Below are 15,515 nucleotides of genomic sequence, written 5' to 3'. Positions count from 1 at the left end.
GAGAGGAAGGGCGCGTCCTCGACCCGATAAAGGCGTCTGAGGAGACCCCACAGCTAATGTATTTACTGGTGAAGGCCGAATGCTTTCCATCTAGGACGGGCACAGATTCAGCACCGTCCCGGAGGTTCTAGTCAGCACAGTTAGGCGACACATAGAAATACAAGGCGTTCCAACTGGAGGAAAAAAAAAAAAAAAAGACACTAAAACTCTCTGTGTGCAGATGACATCATGCTATATATAGAAAACCCTGAAGGATATACACGTGCACATAAACCTAGTAGAGCCAGCAAATGAGTTCAGCAAGGTCACAGGACACGAGAGCATCACACAAAAATCAGCTGCATTCCTGGACGTTAGCAATACACAGCCCAAAAGAGAAATTAAGAAAACAACTCCACGTACGATGGCGTCAAAAAGAAGAAAATTCTCGGGAATAAATGAAGCAAGTGCAAGACTTTTACCCTGAAAACTACCGAACAGAGTTGAGGAGTATTATTCTGCCCTCAAAGGGGATGAAGCCCTGACCCCATGCTGCCATGTGGATGGACCTCAAAAACACCGTGCCACCTTGAAGGAGCCAGACACAAAAGGCCACACAGTGTAAGATTCCGTGTATGGAACACCCAGAAGAGGTAAATCCACGGAGACAGAGAGCAGATTGGCGTTGCCAGGGCCAGCGGGGGAGGGAGAGTAGCAGTGACTGCTTAATGGGTGGGTATGCAGGGGGCGGGGCGGGGGGTACCTGGGTGGCTCAGTCGGTTGAGTGTCGACTGCGGCTCAGGTCATGATCTCGCGGTCCGTGGGTTCGAGCCCCGCGTCGGGCTCTGTGCTGACAGCTCGGAGCCTGGAGCCTGTTTTGGAGTCTGTGTCTCCCTCTCTCTCTGCCCCTTACCCACTCACGCTCTCTCTCTCCTTCAAAAATAAATAAACATTGAAAAAAACAAGGCCACCTATTGTAGGATTCCATTTATATTAAGTGCCCAGAATAGACAAATCCGTAGACAAAAAGTAGATTAGTGGTGGGGTGCCTGGCTGGCTCAGTTGGTAGAGCGTGTGACTCTTGCCTGATGTCAAGGTTGTGAGTTTGAGCCCCACGTTGGGTGTAGAGATTACTAAAAATAATAAATAAACTTAGAAAGAAAAAGAAAAAAAAAGAGTAGATTAGTGGTTTGCAGGAGCTGGAGGAAGAATAGGGAATGACTGCTAAGGAGTATAGGGCTTCTTTTGGGGGTGCTGAGAATGTTCTGGAATCAGATTTCTGGGATGGTTGAACATACATACACACACACACACACATACACATACACATATACATATACACACACACTACCAGGTTGCATACTTTAGAGAGATGACATAATTTGTCTAAGGTTACATCACATACAGAAAGTACAGGACCAGAACCTAAACCAGAACCTGGTACCCGAGAACATTTGCTCTTATTAACACCAATGCTGTTGGAGGCAGAATGTTTCCGGGGCCATTGAATAAGTAAATTAAGAAAGTTGGGATCTGGGGGCACCTGGGTGGCTCAGTCGGTTAAGCGTCCGACTTCGGCTCAGGTCGTGATCTCATGGTTTGTGAGCTCGAGCCGCGTGTTGGGCTCTGTGCTGGCAGCTCAGAGCCTGGAGCCTGCCTAGGATTCTGTCTCCTTCTCTTTCTCTGCCCCTCCCCAGCTTGCACTCTTTCTCTCTCTTTCAGAAATAAACATTAAAAAAAAAAAAAAAAAAAAAGGTGGGGTCTGAAAGAGCCTCTGCGAGACAGACACTGAGTATTCCTTCTCATTATAAACTACTATAGTTTGGGATCATTCACAAAAGGGCAGGGGGAAGTCGCACCACGTGGGTTACGCTAGAGGTCACTTGTGCCCCTGCCCAGCTGCTTCGGTTGTGCCTGTCAGCTGGGAGTCTGAGACGCAGATTCAGGGCTGTGAAGAGCGGACCCCAGGCTGCTTTCAGCGATCGGGGAGAAGAGACAAACCCCCTGCGCCAGTGAACAGCCTCGGGCCAAAGACCGTTACCTTCGCCGGTCCTTGGAAAACCCCTCAAACGCTCCATGTTTCAACCTCTTTTTCTCACGCGGCTATTTTTTTCAAAATGGGAAACTGTGTTTATCTTCCCGATTCCTAAAATAATACATTCCTAAATTTAGAAAATTTGGAAACTACATAAAAATAGAAAGAAAATTATCCTGGCCTTATCCCAGTCTTGCTTTCTGTCCATATAGGCTCTCTCTCTCTCTAGAACTCAGGGGGAGCTCACACGATGGGCTCAGAAATCCACTGCCCATCATGCGGGGGCACTGTGTCCCCCACAGGCCTCTCCCAGCCAGGGACCATGTCAGGGACGCTGACATTTCTGCTCGTTTCTGAGGGACACGAGGTTCCTCTGACAAGTGACTCGGCACATTTCCCCACAGCCTCGCCAATCTGTCTTAGAAAAGTAGTTCAGGGGGCGCCTGGGTGGCTCAGTCGGTTGAGCCTCCGACTTTGGCTCAGGTCACGATCTTGCGGTTCCTGAGTTCAAGCCCCGTGTCTGGCTCTGTGCTGACAGCTCAGAGCCTGGAACCTGCTTTGGATTCTGTCTCCCTCTCTCTTTCTGCCCCTCCCCCTCTCCCCCACCCTCTCAAAAATAAATAAACATTAAAAGAAAAGAAAAGCACTTCAGTCTAACATGCTGCCACCAGCCTTCTGTTCCACGGGGGCCCGGGGCCTGGCCTCAGTCCCCCCTGCGCCTCCGCTGCCCCTCACAGTTTTGCTACTGCTGAGCCTTTGGTATGGAGAGTCCCACCTTGGCACCTGCTCCTCAGATGACCTTCCCTGACGCAGGTTTCCTCGTGTGTTTCTGATATTGTCACGAATGCTGTTAGCCCCCGCCCCCCCGGGTGTGTGTCTGTCTGTGTCTGCGTCTGTGTCTGCATGTGTCCAGTCTGTGATCAGCTCCTTAGGAAATTCCACCAGGAGAGAATAGCAGGAGAGGGTCGGCAGGATGGAATCCTCTGCGAGACAGACACCTACTTCCGGAAGTGGCTGAGTAGGCCTTTCGCACCATTGCTGCCATCAGGCCTTATCGTGTGTAAAGCCGGTGCTGATATGACCTCCTATTTATTTGCTTTTCTTGGTTACTAGTAAGGTTCAGCCTAGTTTCACATTTACTGGTTATTTGATTTCTTAGTTTACATTTAACCACTTCTTTGCCTTCTCTTCTCTCTCCTCCTCCTCATTCGTTATCTGATTACCCCTTCTATTTCCTTTTTAGTTTTCCTCTTACCTCTTAATTCTCCAGAACAAGAAGATGACCTTACTTAAAAATGTTTTTCTTAAAGCTCGATATTGCCTGTTCTTTTATAAATCGGGCGACTTTAAGCTTCTACTCAGCTTCCGAGAGTGTCGTATTAATCATATCGTATTAGATCCTAGTAGTTTTTGCTTCCCTGTGACTCTGGAACATTTGTTTTCCTTTCCTCTGTGAGTCAGTGATATTGGTTTTTTTTTTTTAAGTCATTACTTTGGAGTGTCTTGAGCACAGGACACACCGTGGAAATGAGTAGATGAAGGAGATACTAAATTTCTGACAAAACGCCAGAATCTGACGGTATTTTTGCCTCTTTCCGGGTTTTGGCAGATTATCACCGAAAGAGATTCTAATTACGTGTGGGTCCTTGTTAGCTGAATTCCAGGTAACTTAGGTGCCAAAGTTTTGTTTACCTCATCAGTGAAGGCATCAGTCAGCACAGCACAACTGGCTCAAATGATAATACGGGAAGGTGACATCTCCTTTTCTCTGTCTCTCCATCGTCATTGAGGGAAATGAGTGCTGGAATGAGATGGGAAGGGAGGTGTTTGCCTCATCCTCACCGCCACTAAAACCCTCTTCACCTCTGGGGTTACTTCTCTACCAGAGAGGAAGGATCTGTACCTTATCAATTGTCTACAAATTTCTACAAATTCTACACATTTTCTACAATTTCTACAGATTCACAGACTCTGGGACCTACTCAGGAATAAATCGTGCCCAACAAATCATGCCCCATCCCCTGAGAGCAGTGCTGTCTGATAGAACTTTCCGTGGCGATGGAGATGTTCTACATCCGTGTTGTCCAGTATAGGAACCACTCACCACATGTGGCTCTGGAGCACTTAAAATGTGGCTCGTGGGACGGAAGAAGTGGAGTTTTACACGTGTTTTATTTATTTATTTTTTTAATGTTTATTTTTGAGAGAGAGAGAGGGTGTGAGAGAGAGCACCCGCACGCATTCGCACGCCAGAGAGAAAGGGAGAGAGAGCAGGGGAGGGGCAGAGAGAGAGGGACACACAGAATCTGAAGCAGGCTCCGGGCTCCGAGCTGTCAGCACAGAGCCCGACGCGGGGCTCAAACTCATGAGCCGTAAGATCATGTCCTGAGCCGAAGTTGGACACTTAACCGACTGAGCCACCCAGGGGTCCCTTTACAAGTGTTTTATTTTAAAATAAATGTAGTTATACAGAAAAGTTCTAGATAGTACAGAATTGTCATATTCCCTTCTCCCAGCTTCTCCTAAATGCGAACGTCTTACATAACTGTGGTACATTGATCAAAGCTAAGAAATTCACATAACTGCAGGCTTCATTTGAATTTTCACCAGTTTTTCCACTAATGTCCTTTATCAGGATCCCCTCCAAGACTGCACCCAACCCTCATGTCTCCTTGGTCCCCAGGTGGAGGTTTCTCTGTCTCCCCTTGATTTTCCTGACGCTGACAGCTTTGAAGGATTGTGGTCAGGGGTTTTGTAGAATGTCCCTTGACTCGGGTTTGCCTGGTGTTTTCTCGCAAAGGGGTGGGTGTGGATCCGGGGGAAGAGTCCCACAGAGATGACGAGCCACCCTCCCCACCACGGCAGATCAGGGGTGCCTGACATCCACTGGCTGCTCTGTTTGCCTCACGCAGGGGTGCTGTCTGTCGCTTTCTCCCTCGTGTGTGGCTGTCTTGCCCTCCTGTGCTCAGTGCTTTAGAAGCAAATCACAGATCCAGCCTGCATCAGAAGGAGGGAAGTTCCCCTCCACCTCCTGGAAGGGAAATATCAAAGAATTTGCAGACCTATGTTAAAACTGCCAAATGACTAGTAAATATTTGTGGGAAGATACTTTGTCGTGAAGCAAATTTCCTGTTTCTTCGCAGTTCACCCATTAATTTCATCTGTAGATCTTGCCCACAGCAATTATGACTGAGGTGTTCTTTTTTTTTTTTTAAGATTATATTTTTAAGTAATCTCTACACTCAATGTGGGGCTCAAACCTACAATCCCGAGATCAAGAGCTGCGTGCCCTGCTGACTGAGCCAGCCCGGCGCCCCACAACTGAGGTGTTCTAATGGTGATTTTCTATTTCCCTCATTCCTTCTATGTTTATTAATTAGAATTCTGTAAGGAACATTTGTCCCTTTTCCTCCATTTATTTGTATCACTGCAGACTAGTGGATATTTATTTTACTCTTTGGAAGGACACGTGGTCATCTTTTTTGCCTGATTTCCCAGCTTGGGGGTAATTTTTCTAACAATAGTAAATGTGTTCTGATATAGGACAGTCAAAAAGAATGACAGACGAGCACCACGGTGGATATTTTGGGAAAGGCTGACCAAAACACTGTCATTGGTCATTGGAGGCTACGATGTGTGTAGCCTCAGAGCCCCGGGAGGTGCTGAAGTAGAAATACCCACAAGAGTAAGAAAGAGAATTCCCGGGTGAGTTGCAGCTCTCGGAGCCCCAATAACATCACCACCACCACCCCCCCCACCCGCCCGATATGAGAACGTGGGCAAATCAGAGGATCTCTTTGGGCCTCATCTTCCCCCAAATAAGATGAATATGAAGGTGTTTTTCAACCCAGGATCTGTGGTTCTCAGGCTCCAGCGTGTACATGAATCACGGGGAGGTTTTGTTAAAACCCGGATCACTGACTACCCCTCCAAAGCGTCTGATTCAGTAGGTGTGAGGTGGGACCCACGCATGCGCATTTCCAACACGCCCTCAGGTGATGCCCATGCTGCTGGCCCGGAGGCCATGCGTTGAGAGCCATTGGTCCAAATGATCTCAAAGAACCATTAACGACTTTGGACTCAACATTCATTCAAATGAGAAAATCTTTGGCCCTGGCTACGTAGAAGTCATGGAGGCAATGATGGAACAGGACTTTACAGGAGCAGAGGCACTGGAAATCCAGTTTGGAACCGTGCAGGAGACACTTGAATGATTGCTCTGTACCGGACACGCCATTTAAGTGCTCCTAAGACCCAGTCACTGCCCAGAGAGGGACAAAGGTTGAGCAAAGTGGTGAAGGGTAAGTGTGAGTCTGCCTTAACAGCTAGTGTGGCCACTTAACAGCTAGTGTGGCCTTGGGCAAGTCACTAAATGACTCCTTGCCTCAGTTTCCCCCACCTATAAAAAGAGGACAGTGGGGCGCCTGGGGTGGCTCAGTCGGTTAGGCGTCCGACTTCAGCTCAGGTCACGATCTCACGGTCCGTGAGTTCGAGCCCCGCGTCGGGCTCTGGGCTAATGGCTCGGAGCCTGGAGCCTGCTTCCGATTCTGTGTTTCCCTCTCTCTCTGCCCCTGCCCCGTTCATGGTCTCTCTGTCTCAAAAATAAATAAAACGTTAAAAAAAAATTAAAAAAAAAAAAAAAAAAGAGGACAGTAACGGTACTTACATGGCCTGGCATAAAGAAAATCCTCAATAAATGGTTGTCGCTGCTAGAATTACTCTTATTTGCTACTGAGCCTGTCCCATGGGGAGAAATGGTATCTGTTTCCACAGCATGCCCCACGCTCCCTCAGCCACAACACCACCCAGCCTGGATTCCCAGCCACTGATTTTAACCCCCTCACAAAATCCAAAGCAGATCATGAGAAAAACTCAATATAATTTATTAAATAGTTCCTGAGGAGCACTAACACTCTCGATACAATAAAAACCAATAAATTAACACAGGTATCGCCTTCTGCCTTCGCAAAGGCATAATGAAGATAAGATTTAAGTCTGCCGAGGAAAAACATTCTATAAATGCCAAGACGGAGAACAGCGTCATAACCTGACATCTCTTCAAGTTAACTCACACATTTATACCTCAGTCCTCCCGGGACTAGCCCATCTGGGGACTCACTGAAATTATTCATTGGAATAATTTACAGCAGAGCAGTCACCCTTAGCCTGCCAGTTACGTTTTCTCAAGGCTTCAGACATTTCCACCATTCCAAAGGGAATAGGTTCAGCCAGATGGCCTTGAATGGCCTACTGGGGTCCAGAATTCAATGATTGAAGCACATGCTCCAGGCACGCTGAGAACTGTTGTAAAACGGCCAAGATGAAGTTTTTACGTTCAAAGTTGTCTGCAGGCATAGAAACCTCTGCTTCTGGTTCACGTTGAAATTTGAGTTTGTCCAGCTGTTCTATGATTTTATCGATAGTATTCTTATCTGACAATGGTCTGATCGCCCTGAAATAAGGCAGGATGGCGGAGCCATTGATGTGCGGCAGTTGGGAGTCAGAGCTGAGACACGGTAGCGAGGAATGGTTAGATTCTGGCAACCCCATCTCCTTCTTCAGCTGTGGGACGGGGAGGAGACATGGGTGAACATTACATCCGCAGTAACGGCTAGAAGTCAAAGTGCGTACGTCCGAACGCTCCCTCTGTGATGGGCTGGGTGGGCACGTCCCCCTTGCCATCCCATGTAATCGGTGCCACCACCGTGTGAGGCTGTGGTCACCACTATTGCCTTTCCCAGAAGAAGCTAAAGGTCAGTTGGTTCACAGAGCTGGCCCAAGATCAAGGGGCGGACCCGGGATTCTAACCCATGTCGGCAGCAGTTCTGAGGCCTCTACCGATAACCACTGCTCCATACTGCCTCCCCTGCTCCATGCGACCAAGGCCTCCACACACCTCCCCAGGAATCTTCTCTTAGCTGCTCTGGGGCTCAGAGAGGGGGAATAGGAAAGCATCTGGGTTTCCATCCTGCTTCTTGCTCTTTGTGACTCTGTATTAAAGCCAGTGTATCCCCAGCTCGTCAGGGGGATGTGTGCACGTCTGGAAAGGCCTCCAAGATGCCAGGGAGAGTTTTTCCAAACATACTGACCACACCCTCTGACTCCAGACCACACCCTCTCCTGTCCCTCTTCCCAAGGACTAAGAGATTTGGGGTTCAACTGAAATGCTAACGGCATCTCACCAGCCTGAACTGCAGAGTCACCTTGGCTGTAACAACCTCTGTTTCTGTGCCCGTTAAAGCCAAGGCTAAGGTTTAAATGTCAGGGGGTGGAAGGGAAGGGCTAGACCAATTTTGTGAGTTGTTTCCAGGTTTTGGGTTTTATTTGTTCGTTTAATCAAAGCTGCCCAAGAGGTTCTATCTTGAAGACAACTCTGGGAAAATGGAAGAGTATTTACATTTATTCAACCTCATACTTTCCTCCCAATGGGGTCGGAGTCAGCAGAGCCTCTGGCAGAAGCAGACTGGGTCCTAATTAAACAATAAAGTAGCATGCAAACAGACCCCCAATTTGTTCACTGCCCTTCTCTGCGGTAAGAGAGACTCTCTGTGCCCCAAGAGGATTTTAATATCCTGAATTCACTGAGACATCATTTACAGCTGAGGTTGACCTTTGCAGGCAACTAAATGGTCAGGCAAGATGGCCCGTCCCTAGGGTTGTGCTACAGGCAGGAAAATCCATGTAACATTACCGCGAACTAGATATGTTAAGAATGAACAGACCTACTAAAGCAGATCCTATAGTATGTGAGAAGTCATTGAACTTCAGACTGTCTGGGCTAAACTCTGCCTCCAACCCTCATGAAAATTCCATTGTATCCTGTCTAGTTGTTCCCATCTCTTCCTGGTGTATCCGCAGCCCTAGCTTGGGGGCTAAAAATAGTAGGCCTCTTCTAGGGGCAAACGGAAGGCATTTTAAAGAAATGGCCTGGAGAAGAAATCTGTAAGGGCACTTACGTAGTCTCGCAAAAGTCCCTTAGACATGGGCCGTAATTCCAAGATTATTTTTCGGACGTCACTTGGTTGTAGTCGATGGGTGGGTGCCATATGGGAGGGCAGCAAGGTTTCCATGCAGCAGAGCAGAAACAGGGCAAACCTGGCGGGTCCTGGAGAAAAAAAATGATGCTGTGGGCCACGTGGCCAGACGCCCCCTGCCCACCCCAGTTGCAACCACCGAAGCCGTTGTTGAGCAACCACTGGCCAAGCCCCTCCAGAGTCTTCTCTATCCAACGGGACAAGACCACGCTCATGAAACAGGCATCAGGGCACAGTAGTACCTGCATGGGAGAGCATGGCGAGAGAGCACACAGGGCCTGCTCCGGCAACAGCTTCTAGAGCTAGATGTGCTCGCCATGGCCTCTGGGAGATATATAAAGGGCCAGTTGTGAGGGAAAAGAGCGATCAACGTCCCGCCCATGGCAAAATCATTGCTCAGCTTTTCTCCAGAAAACACTTTCAATATTCTGCCCCACGAGGCTGGGTGAAAGCGGGACTGGAAGGAAATGCTGAGGTTACCCTCAAGGTGGGCAGATGCCTGACTCAGTACAGACACACACAGGAAAGCACACACATCTTTGCCATTTCTTCTGGGAAAAAGCTTGTCGATTTGACTAGAAGAAATTTTGAAGCCCAGATTTGACAGGCCTAACTCCCCAGGAACAGATGATTTACAGGAGCTGAGGGTCAGTGCCCCACAGGGAATTTCTGGGGAGGGTCACAGTGAGTATGCGTAGGCGTCAGGCTGGCATGAGGTTTCTCAAAATGTATTACCTTTGGAAATTTCTCAAGTATGCCCATGCCAGTGTGCGGGGATGGCCCCGATAACCACAGTGAATATGGTGAGTCAAAGGCCTCATCTCCGTTCTGCTTGGCCTTGAACATCATTGGATTCTCAACTGTGTGTTTGCAACGACAAGGCCTAGAACCAGAGTCTGTGCTCCAGAGTTATTTGTCGAAGGTGCTTATTCATATTTTGAATAATAGACTCTTCTAGGGTCTTAGGAATGGTGGCAAAGAAGTTAAACAAGGTCCCTGCCCTGATAGCTGGTGTTCTGATGGGCAACGGGCAGACAGTAGACACATTATCAAACAAGAAAGTGTAAGGTAATAAGAACTATAAAAATAAAACAAGGTGATGGGAGAAGGAGAGAGTGGTAGGTGAGATACTCTAAGTGACGAGGAATAGTTTCTCTGAGGAGGTGTCCCTGTGGGAAGATCTGGGGAAAGGGTGTTCCACGTGTAGAGGACACTAGTGTAAAAATCCTCAGGCAAAAGTGAGCTTGGTGTGGCCAAGAATGGGAAATGGGTCATGGGAGCTGGAGTGAAGCAAAAGAAGGGGAGGGTAGTAGGGTAGAGAGGTGGACAGAGGCCAGGACACAGAGGGCCTTCTGAGGCCATGATAAAGAACTTGGATTTTATCCCAAGTGTGACAAGGTACTGCTGGACGGCTGTCCAGGGAGGCGAGTAGGGAGGCGAGTATAGGCTCTGGTGTACTTTAAGAAGGAAGAATAGAGCACCTGGGTGGCTCAGTCGGTTAAGAAGGAAGAATGAGAGAGGCCCCTGAGTAGAGAATGGATTGTGTAAATCCAAGATGGAATAGAGGGGCCAGTTAGGAGGCTACGTGGCTGTCTAGATAGAGGTAATGGTGGCTTGGACCAGGGTAGAGAGGACAGAAATGGAGTCCACAGAACCGACTGATGGCCTTATGTGGAGGTAAACCCGAGAGAGGAATCAGGGATGAATCCTGGGATTTTGGTGAAGTAACTGAGTAGTTGCTCTGCACTGAGGGAAAAGGAGCCTGGAGAGGAGAAATCAAGAGTCTCATCGGGAATGAGTTAAGTTCAAGATGCCCACTGGGCATTCGATGTCAAGTCAGCAACTGGATAGGAGTCAAGAGCACAGGAAGGAAGCCAGACCAGAGCCATCCACAGAATCCAACATGCACAACAGAAAAGAGTCAGAAACCCCCTTCCTCCACCCTTAATCCCTAGTTCCCCTCCAGTCCCTGTTGTCTCTTTCCTCTTATCCAAGTTTCTTAACAGAATGGTCTACGTGCACATTTACCTCACTTCCCCAAACGCCACAGTATGGTTTTTACCCTAACAATTTCTTCAAAATCCTCTAGCAAAGTCCATGGTAGGCAGAATTTTGCCCATGTGACTTTCACCCTCTGGTATTTACTCCCATAATTATATTACATTACAGGGACTTTGCAGATGGAATCAATTACTAATGGTTACTAATCCGCTGACCTGAAGAAAGGTTGGTTACCAGGTGGGCCCAATGTAGTTCCACGAACCCTTAAAAATAAAGAAGGCAGAGAGACTCAAAGCATGAGAAAGACTCAACCACTATTGGCTGGCTTGAAGAGGGAGGGCGCTAGGTGGAAAGCATGAGGAGAAAACGAATTTGGCCAACAATCAGCGAGTTTGGAGGAGGACCCTGGGCCCCAGTTGAGAACCACAGCCCCAGCTGACTTTGGCCTCTGGTAACACCCTGAGCAGAGAATCCAGTTTCTCCATGCTGGACCTCTGACCTACAGAAACTGTAGGAAGTAACTTCATAGATTTATATTGCTGGCTTTATGGCATTTGTTATGGCAGCAACTGAGGACCAATGTAGTCTTCAGCGGCCTCTTGTTGCCAACCTTACTGGCTTCCTCTCAGCCTTCATTTTACTTGACCCCTCCATGACACGCTGTAATGCCAACCACTTCCTCTTTCTTGAAAACCTCTTTTTCCTCTTTACTCTATAATAATATGATCCTGATACCTTGCGGCCCTCTGACCATGCCTTCTTAGGCCAAATCATCTTCCTTCTTGATCTCTTAATGGGCATGTCTCCGAGGGCCCCATCGTCGATCCATGTTCCTCAAACCTTAATGTCTCTCTCTTTCAAACTCCAGAACTAAGTGTTCGGTTGCCTAATGGGCATCTCCGGTGGAATGTCCTGCCCTCGATATGTCCAAAACCAAGCATGTGAGTCAAGGTAATAGTAATTGTGGAGTTGAATGGGTGTGGGTAGAGTGGAGACATTTGTAGGAGGCAAAGTTCTCAGGAGATGGTGGTTGAGTGGACATGGGGATAGTGGAGAAGGAGGAGTTGAGAACTGCTTCTGGGTTGGTGGTTTGGGTAACTGGACAGATTGTGGTGCTGCAAGCAGAGGGGATCACAGGGCTCAGGTGAGTGAAGAATTCAGTTTTGACACGGTGAGTTGGAAGTGTCATGGAACTCTCAGGTAAAGATGGACAGTGAGCCTTTGGACATTCGGATTTGGAGCTTGAAGCAAGGAACTGGAGTCTTGGGTGCCATGTCTGTATATTGGGCCATCTTTGGGTGCCATCTGTACGTTGTAGTTGAGAAAACTGTAAGCCTACAAGAGATGACCAACAAGAGACATGTAAGGTAAGTGTGGAGTCCAGGGGTCCACGTCTATTAACAGAAGAGGGAGAGGGAGATGACAGTCTACAACACTGAGAAGACACTCTTGGGAGGGAGAGAAATGTACTAGGAAAACACGCCATGGACCAAGATGAAAAGTGGTTTTCAAGGAGGAGGATACAATTAGCACCATCATAAGCCATGGAGAGGTCAAATAAGATAAAGACTGAAGGGATTCACTAGGTGTGGCAACATAAGGTCACTGGGAACTTTGCTTGGGGAGTTTGAATAAGTTGTTAGGGCAGGAGCCATATTGTGGCAGTTTGGGAAGTGAGGTAAAAGGGCCCTCCGACCAGTCTGTCCAGAAGACCGGATCAGAGGAGGAAAGAGACAGCAGGGGCTGGAGGGGGACTTGGGGTGGACGGGGGTTCCCAACTGTTTCTTCTGTTGTGCATTGGGCTCTATGGGCCACCCAGAGCTGATCTTGTCCCTGTGCTCTCGACTCCTATCCAGCTGCTGACTTGACATGGGATAGATGTCAATGGGCATCTTGAACTTAACTCATTTGAGACGGGACTCTTGATTACTCCTCTAGAGACTTCTTTTCCCTCACTGCAGATCAACCACCTAGTTGCCTCATTAAAATCCCAGGAGTCGGGGCGCCTGGGTGGCTCAGTCGGTTGGGCGACCGACTTCGGCTCAGGTCATGATCTCACAGTCCGTGAATTCGAGCCCCACATCGGGCTCTGTGCTGACAGCTTGGAGCCTGTTTCAGATTCTGTGTCTCCCTCTCTCTCTGACCCGCCCCCATTCATGCTCTGTCTCTCTATGTCTCAAAAATAAATAAACGTCAAATAAAAAAAAAAATTTTTTTTTAATCCCAGGAGTCATCCCCAATTCATCTTTCTGATTTGCTTATATCACTCATGGATATTTATCTTATTCTTTAAAAGGGCATGTGGCTCTTATTTTGTCTTATAGCCCAGTTTTGGAGAATTTTTCTAATAAAAGTAAAGGTGTGGGTGCCTGGGTGGCTCAGTTGGTTGAGCATCTGACTCTTGATTTCGGGTCAGGTCATGATCTCATCATGGTGAGATCTAGCCCCAAGCCAGGCTCCACACTGAGTGTGGATTAAGATTCTCTCTCTCTCTCTCTCTCTCTCCCCTTCACCCCTCCCCCACTTGTACATACTCTCTCTCTCTCTAATAATAATAATAGTAAAGGTGTTCTGATAAAGGTGTTTGACACACAGTCAAAAAGGATGAAAGATGTCTACCACAGTGGGTGTTTTTGGAAGGATCCCATCAATAAATTGGACTTTGTCAAAATTAAAAATGTTTGGTCTTCTAAAGACACTGTTTAGAAAAGACAAGTCTAGACTGGGAGAAATAGATTTGCAAACCACAAATCTGACAAAATATATAAAGAACACTCAAACTCAATTTTATTAGGATTAGGCAATAGTTTCTTTAAAATTACGCCAAAAGCACAAGCAACATAAGAAAAAATAGATAAATGACACTTCACTGAAATGAAAGACTTTTGTGGATCAAAGGACACTATCAAGAAATTGAAAAGACAACCATGGAATGGGAGAAAATATTTGGAAATTGTATGTAAAACAAGGGGCTAATATCCAGAATATATTTAAAAAAAAAACTTTTAAAAATCAACAATAAAAAGACAAAAAATCGTTTTAAATGACTAAAGAATTTGAAAGACATTTCTCCAAAGAAGATACACAAATGGCCAAAAAGCACATGAAAAGATGCTCCGTATCATTAGCCAGGCATTAGGGACATGCAAATAAAAACCACAACGAGATACATCACATCAACTAAGATGTCTATTATAAAAACAAAACAAAGCAGTAAAATAATAGGTGTTAGTGAAGATATTAAAAAACCGGAATCTTCATATATTGCTGATGGGGAGGTGACATAGCAGAGCTTCTGTGTAAAACAGTTTCCTCAAACTGTTAAACATACAGTGACCATATGATCCAGCAATTTCATTCCTAGGTATCGACCCAAGAGGAATGAAAACATATGTTGCCATAAAAACATGTACAGGAACGTTTCAGAATTTTTCATAAGAGCTAAAAAGTGAAAACAAATGTCCCTCAGTGGGTGAATGGATATGCAAAATGTAGTCCATTCATGCAATGCAATATTATTCAGCCATAGAAAGGAATAAGGCACGACACCTGCTACAACATGGGTGAACCTTGAAAACATGATGCTGAGCCAAAGAAGCCAGACACAAAATGGCAAATATTGTATGATTCCATTTAATATGAAATATTTAGGAGAAGCAAATCCATAGAGACAGAAGCCTATTAGTGGTTGCTAGGGGATGGACCGAAGGGGGAATGGGGATTGACTGCCTATGGGTATGGGGTTTCCTTTTGGGGTGAGAAAAAAGTTGAAAATTAGATAACAGTGATAGTTGCACACTTCAAACAGGTGGATTTGGGGGTTCGTAAATTATAGCTCAGTAAAGATGTTGTACTTCCAAATTATAGGAACCAAATCATCCCATTTGTTTCTCAAACGTGTGCCCGGGAGCCCTTACTGTTTGGGTAGCAGTAGGCTAGATGCTGGTTACTTAGGATGGAGAGATGATGTGCAAGCTTGCTTCCGTCTATAACGGGGTCTTGGTGCTAAAACGGTTATATATGTAGACAGTGATTTAAAACCCCGGACTCAGGGGTTAAAGCGATCCACATTGGAATCCACTGGTTTATCTTGAGACTGTTTGACCTTGGGCTCGTTTCTCTTTCCTAGATCTGTCACATGGGAACGATAATCAGCACTTTTCTCAGGTGGGAAGCGCCTGCTAGGAGCTACAGCAGTTATGGCCCCTGGTGGTGGTGGGAAGTGTACTATTGTCCCATTTCACAGCTGCGGGCGCAAAAGGGTCAGAATCAAAAACCCAGGTCGTCCCCGCCTGAGTCAGGGTCTCGGTTTCCCGGCCGGCAGGGAAGAGTCCGCAGACACCGGCTGGTCTTGTGTTCACCTGGAGCGCCTGCGTGCCGCGCGCCCCCGCCGGGAGGATCGCGCGCCCGGCCCCGGTGGGCGCGCACGCGTGTCCCGGCGGTTGCCTAGCAACCGGCCAGGCGAG

At 47.2% G+C, this 15,515-nt stretch overlaps 1 protein-coding gene across 1 annotated transcript; it reads right to left on the bottom strand.

The window, feature by feature from the left end:
* Nucleotides 1-7,154: 7,154 nt before the first annotated feature.
* LOC125917134 (interleukin-31-like) lies at nt 7,155-9,306 on the bottom strand. Its single transcript, XM_049623398.1, has 3 exons — nt 9,291-9,306; nt 8,971-9,119; nt 7,155-7,576 (listed from the first exon to the last, which is right to left on the bottom strand). The coding sequence occupies exons 1-3, from the start codon at nt 9,304-9,306 to the stop codon at nt 7,262-7,264; spliced, it is 480 nt and encodes a 159-aa protein (XP_049479355.1). The 3' UTR covers nt 7,155-7,261.
* Between the last annotated feature and the right edge of the window lie 6,209 nt (nt 9,307-15,515).

The sequence above is a fragment of the Panthera uncia genome, unplaced genomic scaffold (genome assembly GCF_023721935.1).
Source record: "Panthera uncia isolate 11264 unplaced genomic scaffold, Puncia_PCG_1.0 HiC_scaffold_1519, whole genome shotgun sequence".
In the NCBI taxonomy this organism is placed as follows: Eukaryota; Metazoa; Chordata; class Mammalia; order Carnivora; family Felidae; genus Panthera; species Panthera uncia.
Note: the sequence above shows the minus strand (reverse complement) of the source record. Positions and strands in the feature narration are given on the sequence as shown.